This window comes from Canis lupus, chromosome X (assembly GCF_003254725.2).
Source record: "Canis lupus dingo isolate Sandy chromosome X, ASM325472v2, whole genome shotgun sequence".
In the NCBI taxonomy this organism is placed as follows: domain Eukaryota; kingdom Metazoa; phylum Chordata; class Mammalia; order Carnivora; family Canidae; genus Canis; species Canis lupus.
The window spans coordinates 83837051-83851137 of record NC_064281.1 but is presented as its reverse complement, the minus strand read 5'-3'; the positions used below and the strand labels follow the sequence as shown (position 1 = coordinate 83851137).

General features: G+C 41.5%; 1 protein-coding gene across 3 annotated transcripts in view; it reads left to right on the top strand.

Moving 5' to 3' along the window:
- Positions 1-14087, top strand: part of AMMECR1 (AMMECR nuclear protein 1) — a 232883-nt gene that overhangs the window by 115141 nt on the left and 103655 nt on the right. Inside the window, exon 4 of one of the 3 annotated variants that reach the window (XM_035711827.2) lies at positions 1529-1776. In XM_035711827.2, coding sequence (XP_035567720.1) covers positions 1673-1776 — 104 coding nt within the window. In that variant the 5' untranslated portion in view covers positions 1529-1672. Of the gene's footprint in view, positions 1-1238; positions 1777-14087 lie in introns of those variants that run through there. The other 2 variants (XM_049107369.1, XM_025431437.3) reach the window with 2 other exon arrangements.

Below are 14087 nucleotides of genomic sequence, written 5' to 3'. Positions count from 1 at the left end.
CTCAAAGGTGACAAAAATCAATCAATTCTCTGATGTCTCCAAATCTACAGACACCTGCCTTTGTCTACGTTTTGGTATGGTGTAGACACAACGCAAATAATTCACACTTTCTAACAGGCTAATTTCTATGAATGTAACACTTGATTTGTCTTAGGTGCCCAGAATGGGACTGACTCAATCACACGCCTCCTCATTCATTCAAGCATTCTTTGATTGAGAATTTTTTTAAATGAATACTAAGAGCTATCTAATTCTATACCTGAACAAAACCTTTCAATTTGTGACTAAGGATACTACCTGCCCTATTTACCTGTAAGATCTGTGCTGACTACAGATATATTTCTAATTGCTTTGCTCCCAAGCCAGCACACACACACACACACACACACACACACACACAATAACCCACCGCAGCAAGTTCCAGAGCACGACCAACATCTTTGAACTAGGGAGGTGTTGGTTAGGACTTTATTTTTTGCTTTCGAAAACATTTGCAAGGGGCTGGGAGGGAAAGGTGGGGGGCGGGGGGGGGGACAAGGGAGGAGTATATAGATTCAACCAGGCTTGAATGTTTGTCAATAAGGAAAGATTATTGCCCTTTACCATAATCTTGGAAGACCCCGGGTGCGTGCTTAGGTGGGTATTAAAGCGACCGCAGTGTGGCCATTTCCCCCGACTGGTTTGTACGCACTTTACAGGGGCGGTCTCAGGTGTGGAGCTCCAAGCACCTGCTTGTTCAGCTCCGGCAGTTCAGAAACCAGCGTATTTGAGGCCGGTGGCTCAGGTTTCACGTAACTCGGCTCAAGTGTCACTGACACTCTGTGTAGTGTGGGTCATCGAGCTGTGTGCTTTGGGACTCAGACACTTAACTTAGGACTTTCTTCTTTCTCTCCCTCCCCCAACTAGTTTTCCTTTCCCTTCTTCCTCCCCGGGCGTGCCCCCCTCCTTCCTTTGCTCCTACTCTCCGCTTTCGCGTTCTCGTTTCCTTGTCTTTCCTTTCTACAGAGCTTCCCGTCTTTCATCCATCCTCTGAGGGCCACGGGGCTCGAGGCTGCGGCTCCCAGGAGGCGCGAGTCCCGCGGGACAGGCGCGAGGTGCCTAGCGGCGAAAGCGCGGGGCGCGCGCTGAGCCGAGGGCGCGCGCGCGGCAGCCGTGTGGCCGGGCGGCCGGCCGGGTAGTGGAGCGCGCGCGCGCCCCGCGAGCCCCTGGCGCGCCCCCGGCGGCCGGGGCCGCAGCGTGCTCGCCCCCGCCGCCAGCTCGCCTCACTTATGGATCGGAAGCGCTGCGTGGGGGAGACTGTTCCAAGATGGCGGCGGGTTGCTGCGGGGTGAAGAAGCAGAAACTGTCCAGTTCGCCCCCCTCTGGCTCGGGTGGCGGTGGTGGCGCCTCCTCCTCCTCCCACTGCAGCGGAGAGAGCCAGTGCCGAGCTGGGGAGCTGGGACTAGGAGGCGCCGGCACGCGGCTCAACGGGCTGGGAGGTCTATCTGGAGGAGGTAGCGGCAGTGGCTGTACCCTCTCTCCCCCCCAGGGCTGCGGCGGCGGCGGCGGGGGGATTTCCCTGTCGCCACCTCCGAGCTGTGGAGTGGGGACCCTACTTTCTACCCCGGCCGCCGCCACCTCTTCCTCACCCTCCTTGTCCGCCGCCTCGTCCTCATCGCCCGGCTCCCGGAAGATGGTGGTGTCAGCGGAGATGTGCTGCTTTTGCTTCGATGTGCTCTACTGTCACCTGTACGGATACCAGCAGCCCCGGACCCCCCGGTTCACCAACGAGCCCTAGTGAGTACCGTGCCCTCCGCCACTCTCTCCCTTGCGCTCGGGATGGGGCTCAGAGTTGAAGCAAAGTACGAGTCCGCCTCCCCGGCGGCGGCTGCCCCTGCCCCTCTCTCTGCCCCAGTCCCCGGAGCCACTCGACCTAAGTAAGGGCACCCCGCGCTTTCTGCCCTCTGAGGCAAGCACCCCACACTTGGAGCAGAGTGCTCTTGCAAGAGATGGCTCGCTGGTTCCCAAAAGTGTTCGCTTTCTCTTTGCGATAACTTCGAAGAGTTTTGACCCTTCCCTTCTCGCCTTCGCCACCCCGCGTCCCCACCGCCCTTCTTTTGGGGAACTGGATTACTCTAGGTGTTGACCTCTCCTCACTTTGGTTTCCATTTACCCCACGTGAAAGCCCCGCCAGTATTCCCGCCCCGCGTACCTTGCGCAGGGAGAGTTACTATCCCACTGCAGGGAGAAAAATAGCAACTATCCAACTTCTGTGCTGCCTAAGTGATGGAACTTAGCTCCGGAGCTTATGAGGTTACCCATATTTTCCTTCGGGTTTCCTTCTGCCCTGGGGAAGGAGAAGGTTGGTTTTTGTTTTTGTTTTTGTTTTCGTTTTTTGAAAAAAGAAAAAGACCACACACATTTTCCCATTACTACCTATTTTTATCCAAACATACCCATTAAAATGTGTTTCTAGTGAAGCGCACCGCCAGTTCTCTCACATTTGAAGAGTGAGACCTTCCCCCCCACCCCTTAATTCCACCGTCTGGGTAACAGCTCATTCAAAAAGAGCTGTCCCCATAGAGCCACTGTCAGTTTGTACATAAAGCGTGTATTCGCTTTTGTGTCGATTTCACTTTCTAGAAATCTATGTTAGGCTTGACGATTTGAGAAATAGTTAATCCAACAGTAAGTGTGTAGGAATTTTTATGTTTTCTTTTGGCTTGTACTTTTAGTTATTTTACCCTTCAAGTGTGTGGTTGAAATTGTTTAAAATAGCACTGTTACAGCTAAAAGCAGGTTAATTCTAATCCCTGTCCATTTGGATGTGTGGGAGATGGGGCATATGGTTTTTTTTTTTTAATGTGTAAACTGAGTGTAAACTGACTTTTTGAGTTAAATGCTAGACAGAATGTAAAGCCCAAGGAAGGGCAGAATGACAAAGAGGGCAATTGTTTTTATTATGAGTACATTGCATGAACAACAACAAAAATAATGGAGAAAAATTTCAGTGAAACATGCTGAGAACCATCAACCATTTTCCTTGCTAAGACGAGTGCCCCTTGTCCCCATATCATAAATACCTGAATTGATGTTCTTTTTAAACTGCTTCTTTTCATCTTGTGAGATTAGGTGATTAGACTACTACTAAATAAGTATAAACACTTCTGCCTAGACTAAAAATATTAAATTAATATGTAAAGTGGAAATTGCAATAAAGTGTCCTGGAAATTGTAAATTTGTATTGTTTGTTTTCTTTGGCTTTAATACTTTAAATGTATTTAATTTTGTATTTTTGCCACTCTTCTGTGATCTGTGCATTTTCGTTCAGACTTGGTTCATCTTTGGGCACTTATTCATAAAAAATGCATGAAAGAGCATCCAGACTGACACTTTGCCCAATAAATTAACTGTCTATAAATTTCATAGTTTTAATTGTAGGAGCTTAAATCCTAAACTCACACCTTTGCTTAGCCAATTTGTTTTTTGGTTAAGATGTCAGATTCATTTAAAAAAGTCTATGTAAAAAAAAATCTATGAAATATTTATTGGCTTGATTCACTTATTTGTGACTTTTCTGCCTTCTCTTGGATGTCTATGATATATTAAAGCCAGTTGTGGGATGATACATAGGTTGGCTCTGCAAAGTCATGGGACTGCAAAAATCCACTCCTGTTCAGTTACATGAGTTTGGCAAAGGCGATTTTACTATTCACGCTCCATTGCTCCAAAGCATATGAGAACACACTTTCAGGAGGTGCTATTTTCACACATTTTAAAGGGAGTTTGGGTTAACTGAATGAGTATAACAAGAAGTTTAAAAGGAAAGTGAGCTTGACCAGTTCATACAGAAAATGCTTTTGAAAATGTCATCTTAACAGTGGCTACTTTGCACATGTGTTTATTTATTTATTTTTTTGGTTTTTTTATTTTTTATTTTTTATTTTTTTTTGCACATGTGTTTAGGTATTGCTTGACTTCGAATACTCCACCCACTGGATTTCTTTTCGGGGAATTAAACAGACCAAATAAGACACATTTTTGACCACTAGGAATATGTTGAAATGATGATGGAAGAATAACCATTATCATTTAGCAGGCCTTGAATATGTCATGTGTTCAACAGAACAACTTAGAAGAGACACCGAACATGACCAAGGGGAGAACGCATGTTTACTTAAGTGGAAAGAGGACTGCATCTTCTCTTCATTTATTTTAAAGTCTTTTTTGAGGTGTACTGTGGAAAATTCAAGAAAATGTCTTAAAAGCAGTGTTTGATCACGGGAGTAAAATAACTGTAATCACTTGACAGTGCCTTAGTAACCACCACACATTTTCTGTTTTACATACTACATATTTAATAGCTTTGTGTACTTATTAGTGGCTTTGTGCTGGAGAACATAAGCCATAAATAGACATATTTCTTTTTTTTCCCCTGAGTTATTAGTGTCATGTCATGAGTGGCAGTGTTTCAGGTCTTGTCTCTGCCCCCTCCCCTCCACCCCGACACCAGAAGACATGCTTTCAAGAGTTCAGATCCTCCTGTGTAAAAAGCACATCACTTTCATCCCTTCCCAGAACCTTTTCTGTCAAAATGTCTGTAACTAGTGAAATCTGCCTTTTACAGGGTCAAAAGTTCTAGATTGATCAGTCACTCTTCCATTTTGAATGGTTATTAGAAATTTCCTCTATCTGTTTCAGGTTTGGGGAAAGGATTTCAATATATGAACAGGCTGTGTGGATACAAATTCTTTACTGTTGGCTGCTGTTTGTTGGAATACCTACCTCGTTGCACAGAGGTAGCAGTAGCTACAGCTTGGGAGGACAGTGAAAACTTGTTTAATGGAAGACCCCTAATATTTGTGTTAAAAGTTAGGACTGCATTACTAAATCCTTGGTCTCAGTTGTATAGGCACATGTGCCTACAGAAATAAGGTTTAAGACATTTTAAAAATGACCGAGATGCATTTTACTATTCAAAATCAGAGCTCTTGGATTAATATGTGGGAACCCAGATAGCCATGTTACAAGAAAACATTTGCTACTATAAAGGGATCCACTGTGCCAGGTGTGGAGGCAGTTAGACACTAGTGCAGCGGTTCTCAACTTGGGCCGCACATTGGAACCACTGGGGAATTACTAAAAATGTGGAGACCTGGGTTACAACCCAGATATTCCCATTTAATTGGTCTTGGATGGGGCCTGGACATCAGGATTATTAAAAGCTCCTCAGGTGATTTTCAACGTGCAGCTGAGGCAGAGAACCGCTGGTCGTGCAGTATTCTACTAGCCCTTTCTCCGGAGACTCAGATTAATTTGATCTGGGGTGGTGTCTGGGAACCCATATTTTATAAGCACCCTGGGTAATTTTGGTAAACAACCGGGTTGGGAAACCCTCGCAGTGTGGTCTGCAGAAGACCTGACCTAGGAGCTGCTGTGAAATGGAGGCTCTCAGGTCGCCCCTCAGACCTGTTGAATTCGAATCTGCATTTTAACAAGCTCCCCAGGTGATTCTTCTGCACATTAAAATTTGAAGAGGAGTGGTTCTCCAACTTTAGAGTACATCATAATCTCCTGGAGTGCTTGTTAAAACACAAATTGCTGGGCCCCATTCCCAGAGTTTCTGATTCAGTCGGTCTGGGGTGGGGCCGTGAATTTGCATTTCTAACAAGCTCCCTGGTGATGCTGCCACAGTTCCCAGGACCACACGTTGAGACCCCTCCTGGGTTAGAGAGAGAAGTGAGGACCTCAGTAAAGTCATCCGGTAACTGTAAGGGAATGGCAGTTTTCCCTGCCAGTTTCCAGTGGAGAACTTCCTGTTTCCATGTCACCAGGCTTTGTCATGTTCTTTCTAACTTAGCACCGGGGAGATTGAATGGTGCCAAGATCCTAGTAAGAGTCCCAGGTTCTTGGGATGGTTTCAGTCTGAGGTGGGGGGAGGGGCGACTCTTGGAAATGGGTGTTATGATTTTAGGTCTTTTTTTCAGAAATGTTAAACACAAGGGGCATATTTTAGGAGTTAAAAGCAGCATAATATGGTCTCTTAAAGTTAGTTGTATTGATTTTGATAAGTAAAACTCCCTTCTGTTGCCATAAAAAATGCTTTGATGATTAGCTCACTAAATAACACGTTGTGATAAGATTTTAAAAGCTTTTCCTTACACTTACGCTTGCTGGATTGGATTTTAAAATTTCCCTCATTAACAAAGAAGTATAAAAGGATCCTGCCAAGGCACTGGGATTGTTCAGTCTTATATCTTTAATGCTGTATTGCATGTCATGTCCCATGAACTATTTGTTTTAATCTTCTTACCACCTTTGAAGTTAATGCACTACTACATTTTGTATAGACCATGGCACATAAAAGATACTTTACTATTAACATCAATAATATGGTTTTCCATTGCAATGAATAAAATATAATTTAAAAAATCCACTCCTGGATATGCAGTTCTTGAGAGACTCCAGTCAGGTGTTTGAACAGTTAACTCTTTTCTTGTCTTGTCACAGTAGTCAAATTACTGTTTCCCAGCATGCTTGGGAGGAATTGGGTTGTTTTTGAAAGACGAAGCAGGCACTTTGTTTCACCAGAATGGTAGCAGTCCTATGACGTGTTAGTTAAAAAGGTGATTTGAGAATGAAGGTTGGGTCAAAGTGATATTAATACAGCATTTAAACACAAGCTATTATATTTGAATTCTATCTTTTTTTAAATGAAGACTGATCAGAATAGTTCAAAGGTTTATCTGTCTATTGCAGATGATGCTATTATGCCACTACAGAGTTCCTCACCCATGCTAGCATAGTGGTCATAATGTATAGTTTTTCTTCTTCTTCAAGAAAAAACCCCAACACATATTGTCTGGAAAATTGTTGAGCATTTTTGAAGGTATTACATGGATTGTTTTTCAACAATGTTGATTTCCATTTGAAGGCAGTCTGGTGTCCTGTTTTTACTGAGAGAAAAGAAAGAAGGCACACCCCCAGTTGTCATTTATGCTGTAAATACAGCCAGTGACTGAAATGGAAGGATGTAGGAATATAAATTACAAAATTATTTTTGTATTCATGCATAAAGGTGTATATAGGACAAAGTATATTTAGTTAAAAAGAAAAATTCAATGCTTATTTTACCTTCTCCCCCATATGGCCAAAGAGAATGATAACCTAGCTCATAATTTTGCTTGCTTATGAATTGTATTTGTGCTGCATTCAGGTCCCAGTTAGCGAGAGGCAACCAAGAAGGAATCTTTGCTGGGGGATCTCTCAGTCCAATGAGAAGAAAGACCACTACTGAGCAAGTGAAAATACTGTTAGCCCATATGCATAAGTAGGTTTTTTTTCCCTGTGTTTCTCAGAGAAATATTAGCATTCACATTGTTGTCTTTAGAAAACTGTACACTTTTTGCGATTGTATTTGTGTTAAAACACTACAACTTATTACCGCAAAGGATTATAATTTTGAAGTCAGTTATGTTTCCCATTTATAGACCATCTTACTTTCTGAGAATGTATATGTGTGAAACACTAAAACCTTGCAATAAGATGGTCAAAGTTCCCTATTTCAATAGGCGTTATTCTGTTCTCTCAATGTCACACATGCTTGCCTGTTTTAAAACAGCACAATGACCAGGGCTTTTACATTTAAATTCTGTTCAATAGTCTTCCCCCCCACCCCGAACTTGTGTAATAATGTCTCTTTTTGATACTGTTCTGAATCAATTAAGCTTAGTAAGGACCAGCAGTAAAAGCCAGGGTCTGCCAAGAATGGACCTTCAATGTGTAAGCTGTCTTTCTGCAATCAGTAATTGGGCAGTTGCTCACAGGACACTGGAGACGGTGTGGGAAGCCAGTGGTTGTATAGGTGGAAAGAGCAGATTCCCCAACAGTAAACTTATTTAGAGTTGAGCTTCTATAGTTACAGTGCTGCTAAGAGCAGAAACGAGCCACAAGTTTATGTAGTAGAAATAAAAGAGCCTGAAGGAAGAAGTATGGTGTAATAGTGCAGTTGGTTGGGTGGAGCATATTTTATGTTTGGTCCAACGATAAGTGGCATCTTTTCTATCTAGTGTGGGTGTATTTTCTACAGTTCTTAATGTATCATACTTTCAAACCTGCTCAACCTTAAAAATGTGAGTTTTGAAGAGCTGGGTGGAAATTATATGTCACTGGGGGAAAAAAAAACCATTATTCCTTTTAGCATATACATTATGCTGAGTTCCATGGTGGGAAACCAAAGAAGTCGTTCTATCCTCACAGAGCTTGCGGTCTTGTTCAAGGTATGACACAAACATCAAAGTCCCTTAAAATGCTGACAATGCACTATATATGTGATTGTAGATGAAGTTAAAAAGTAGAAAACAGCATGTCAGTGTGGTGATGCCATGGAATAAAGGAGTGGTTAGGTAAAAGGCTTTTAGGAAGAGGATGGCTTTTGAGCCAATTATGAAATGGCAAAGGTACAGAAATTATTGGTGAAGAGTCTGGTATGACCAGTAGATCTTGAAGTCTTCCTGGTGTTGAACTCATTGCTCACCACCACACCCCTTGCCATAGCACTTGGGGATTCCCAGCAGCTGTCTTCAGCCAGCAACTTTCACCCCCAGCATTCTCCATACCACTCCCCTTCCTCTGGTCTCAAAGATCAGAAAACTTAAAGGAAATTATAAGTAGCTTTTTCTCTTGGGAACCTTCTGGGAAGGCTGGGTAAGAGATACTGGATCTGATTATATATAGTTTCCTGTGTGAGGAAGAGAACAGTATTGGCAGAAGACTCTTCCAGGACGTAAGATGACTTTGAAGGAGAATAATCTCATGGTAAGGGAAACCAGCTAGGCTTGAGGTTCCTAGGGTACTAGGAAGACTGACATTGGAAAAGTAGGAGAGGCACCTGAAGGGCAGAGTTAATGAATATAGGAATGTTGCAAAATCAAGAAGTGGAAGAAATTATCAACATACGGAGGGACTCGCACTCCAAGGCCAGGTTTTGTGTAGGAGTGGAAAGCTTGCAGCTCACCTGTTCCTTGGCTGCCATCCTTGCCTCTTCTTTTCTTGGCTCTGTGCCTAGCTATTCTTGTGCTCAGGAAAAGTTTGTTCAACAGCTCAATTGGAATGGCTATGAAATTTGATCAGAAGTGTAAGAACCTTCCCTTTCCCCTCTTCATCTATTCCCAACTGTATCTAATTTGAGAGAAAGGAGAAGACACGTTGGTTTATAGAGTTCGGATCAAATATAAAGATAGATGAGATAGCTTTTGGGGGAGGACCTGAAATTAGCCGATTGCATGTAAGTAAAGAGGCATTGCAGAAAAAAAAGATTGACCAAATTCCCATTGCTAGGGAAAGTGAAGTTGGGGAGAGGCTTTGAATGTAATTCAGAGTTTACAAGCCTGAGGAACCAGGAGGATGGTGGTGCCACTAAAAAGCATGGATATGAAGGAATGGGAAGGAACACATAGTTGGTCAGGTGCAGTTGGATTTCTTATTATGTGTTTTTCAAGTGTCAGCAGTTATCAAACGTCATTTCTGTTTTAATTAACAGAACCACAGAGCAGTGACAGAGCTGTTGTGACGATTTGGTCAGTCTCTTGGATCTCTCCAGCCACCTCCACCTCAGTTTTGACTTTGAATGTGTGGATGGGTAGAGATCAGTGGTAGTTTTCAGCTTTGTGTTGCTAGTAAAAATACCTGACAATATGTTGGTCTCCCTAAGGTAACTTTATATGTTATATATATTATATATCATTGATTTGTAAAGCAGTCAGCAATTCTCATATTTCTGTAGCGTATGTCATAGCACAGTGTTCAGCAAAATAGAACCTCACGGAGGGCCATCAAGAATTTGTAGTTTCAGACTGTGGATTAAAGGAAATTTCTGAAGGACTGGAAGTATTGCCTTTGTCCTCAGGCTTAGAAAGTAAGGAATCAGGCTGGATCTACTTTGCAGCTTGGCTCACAAGGAAGGGTAGATGCTATCAATGGACAGGATCAGCCATATTGCTTTATGATCATTGCAATGTTCAGTGGATGGGCAAATATGAAATGTTCTACTTGAGTCCAGGCCTACTAATATTAGTTGTTTTTTTTAAAATAAGGTCTGTGATAGTCTTGATGATTCTTGCCTTTCCCCTATCTGTTTCATTTTACAGATAATCCACATTGTGACCCAAAGCCACATGCAATGCTGGGAGAGCACAGTTGACTGTATTATGCAATATCCTGCCAGAAGATGCTGACCAGCTCTCTAGTAATGGAAAGTAGTGAGATTAACAGCCTGTGTAGATTGCCTTGCCATTCTGTATACTTTCTGTAAGCATATAACACACAATTCTAGTAAACATGTCTTATAGTGAGACTTTGGATTGCTGCAAGGTATTAACACCAAATTCTTTGCTTTGCTTCAGGCATTAGTGGGTCTTTGAGTCATTCTCATAGAATAGAATCTATGAAAAAATGGTTTTTGTGCTGTCAGCCTCCAGGTCCCACAGCACTGTGATGGCCTCTCAAAGAGATGCTTGTGTGCTAGTTACACTAGTGTGCTGCTTCTCTGTGACATTGTTATTGCTTATGTAGCCTAGCAACCATACAGGCATAGGTGGCCTGGTGTGCAAATAAGTCATATATAGCTGGTGAAACTTGGGCCTCAGTACACACCTCATTGTAGTAAGGGAAAATACCTTTTGTATCCTGATTTTGAACAACAGTGAGGTAAGTGTGTAGATGATGGGTGCTTTTTTACATCCTTCTCACATTATTATTTGTTAAGTGGAAGATGGTGCTGGTGATTTATTCACTAAAGGAAAGTGTCATGAAGTCTTCTGGCCTTTTTCTGTGTTAGAGTATTGCCCTCAATGCATTTTATGAAGTTTCCCATGATTAAAACAAACAACTCTCCACACTTTAGCACTACAACCCAAAAACTTGCCGCCGGCATAGCCAGGTGATTTTGTGGAATAGCTCTTTGATGTTAGGACTAGGTGCCAGGTAGTCAGTGATTAAAATTGTTTGTTCAGTTCATGGGTCCATATACCCCACACTCTTGTCAATTCAAAAAAAATCCTCATAAGAACAAATGGGAATGATACAGCTTCTATTTTTCTGACACTAATGAGATGATGTGTGGTTTGTGGTGTGTTTTACTCCACAAAGTCCTCTAATCATTGCCTTGTGTGGGGAATTGTTTTGCAGGATCCACTCTTTCATACTGTGAAAGCATTAGCTCTGTGAAGAAACAGTCACCTAGGGCTGAGGCAGGAATAGAAGGCACATGAGAGCCAGGGAGGGAGAAGAATGTGATGGTAGTCAAATGAGGTGAAGCCTGGATTCAGGTCAGAAAAAGGAGACTGAGTGCCTGGTCTGGAGTAGGCATATTTTACAGTGCAGAAACCTGAGTATCCCTCCTTTACAAGTGGCCATGGCAGTCTTGTTTAAAAAAGTATATATTATTCCTCTCAGAAACAGATGCACAGCATAAAGTTTAGCTATACAAGAAGACTTGCCTATGCATCCCTTTTGTTCTTCCAAGAGACCATGTTGGAATGAGAATAAGGCCTCTGGGCAAGTTTGGGGGCCATGGGACAAGTAGCTTAAGTATACCCCAAACAGATAAATGTAACCAACTCTCTGATCATTATCCTTTCTTTGTTTCTTGACTTGTTTGTAAACATAGTTATAAATCCTCAAGTACTCAGATGTATCTCATTTTCAGGTGTGTTTATTGAGATAGTAATAGATGTAGGAGGTTTTGTTTATTTTTTATGTATTTATTTTTAAAGATTTATTTATTCATGAGAGACACACAGAGAGAGGCAGAGACATAGGTAGAGGGAGAAGCAGACTCCCTGCAGGGAACCTGATGCAGGTTCCAGGACCCGGGGATCACACCCTGAGCTGAAGGCAAATGCTCAACCACTGAGCCACCCAGGTGCCCAAGGTTTCATTTATACAGCTTGCTCACAGCCATACTCCATAATAGAGATTATGGAACAGGTAATGTTAAAGGATAGACCCCACAATAATTTCTGACTGCAGAATGCAGTCATAGGAAGGCATTTTATTGATCATACTCATGTCTTCTGTAGCTTTTCTCCAGTGTGTCTCAACAAGACCTATTATGGTCAATCTAATTTGTAAGTTATGTTCTCACAGATAACTGGACTGTCAGCCATTTTTAGTCAGTTTCTCTTCAATTGTACAGATGTATGCTGCTTTTAGAAAATTAATTGATTAATGTATTTATTCAGTGGTAAAAAAAAAACACAGCATTTTTTTTTAGAGAGAGCAGAGATGGAGGGGCACAGGGAGAGAATCTAAAGCATTCTCTTCAGATGTGTGGAGCTCAATCTCACAACCCTGAGGTCATGACCTGAGTCGAAATCAGGAGTCAGACACTTCACTGACTGTGCCACCCAGGCACCCCTTTTTCCAAAATTTTAAGTGTCTAGCACAATACTGATAACTGTCAGCACCAGGTTTAGCTTAGTTTTTCAAGGTATATGATAGTAGCTCTATCTAAAGCAACTAATGTTTCATAATAATTTTGGGAATCTTTAAAAAAATCTTTACAAACATACATTAAAGCTGCACAGAGCTTATTTACAAGAGAGCTTAATTTAGGCTTTGAAGTATCTATTTGTCCAAACTTACTGAAAACTATAAGTAAACTAGATTAAAGGCATCTGAGTCAGAAATCACCATTAAAAATGTTTCAAACTAGTAGCATGTCAGTATTTGATATAGCATTTATCATTTACTTTATTAGTATACTTAATACTGCCTACCTGTATTTGAAAAGAACTGGATTTTCTAGCTTTCCTTTTAAGTTGTTATTCTCATCCTCTGTCTTTTAGGGCTTTCTAATGAATTTGCTAATAATATAAGGAAACGTCTTTGTTGGGAACTTTACCCTTGCTTACCCACTTTTAATGGTAGAACAATGAAGGAATTAAAGGTAGAACATTTGTTTTGACTGTTGAACCTGATACTTCCGAGGAAATGTGTTTCCTAAAGAGATGGAAAATTGGAAAACACCTTACCTAATGGGCAATTATAAGTAAGGCCTTTTAAGTCCGTATGTGTATATATAAACCACTTTAGTTGAGCACTTCTTGGAATTGCTTATTTGCTTTAATGAAAAGCTCATATCTAAAGGTGGTTAGTGGAGTACTCACTTTGGGAGCACATATACTCAGTGTGGTAGTGGAATCTGTGAAATAATAGATATGGTCAAGTCATGGGTCTTTAAAACTGTTTATTTACCTCATTGCACAACCTGTATGAGATTCTTTATCATTAGGAGAGGTACAGATATCTTTTAATATTGTCACTGAATTGTGGTGTATTAATTTGGATTTTGGAGCAGTTTCTAACTTCTTTCATTTAGAGATAATTTTAGAGAAGAAAGTAGAATTTCCACTATGATTATCCCTTTGTAGATATTTTAAAGTGAATATTTGTTTAAACTTCAAGATCTGTTTGCCAGCATTATCTTAAGACAGTGTATCTTATATCAAAACCTATCATGTACTAACAGTACTAACAGTTAGTACTAGCAGTACTAACTGCTCTTCATATTGTAAATTCTAACATTTCAGTTCAACAAGTAATATAGTGGTTGGGGGTGAGAGATCTGTAATAGGTGTAAGCCATGCTTCCTGCCCTTAAAAAGCTTGCAGTCATATTGAGAAGACAAGATTCATGAAATGAGTAATGTAATCACATGATTTAATGGCTAAATAATTGATGGAGACAATGAGGCCTGTGAGAGTTTGGACAAAAACTAATGTGGGCTGGGATTATACAGGAGGGCTCCACAGACAAAGTAGGATTCAGGGTAGACCTTTTGCAGAGGAATAAAGCATTCTAAACAGGGAAACAGCTTAAAGATACAGAGGTCAAAATGAGCATTATACGGTAGTCAGTAGATACCAATCAAAGGTATATTAAAGTTGGAGAGATTGTAGCAAGAAAGGGGACCCCGTGAGGAGACTGTTGCTATAATTCAAGCACTGGGAAATGAAGGTCTGCCAGTTGACAATTTTAAACTATTAATGGTCTGTGAATTGCCTCTTTCTTGGTAAAATTTCCCTTTTGTCCAGTTAATTATGCCT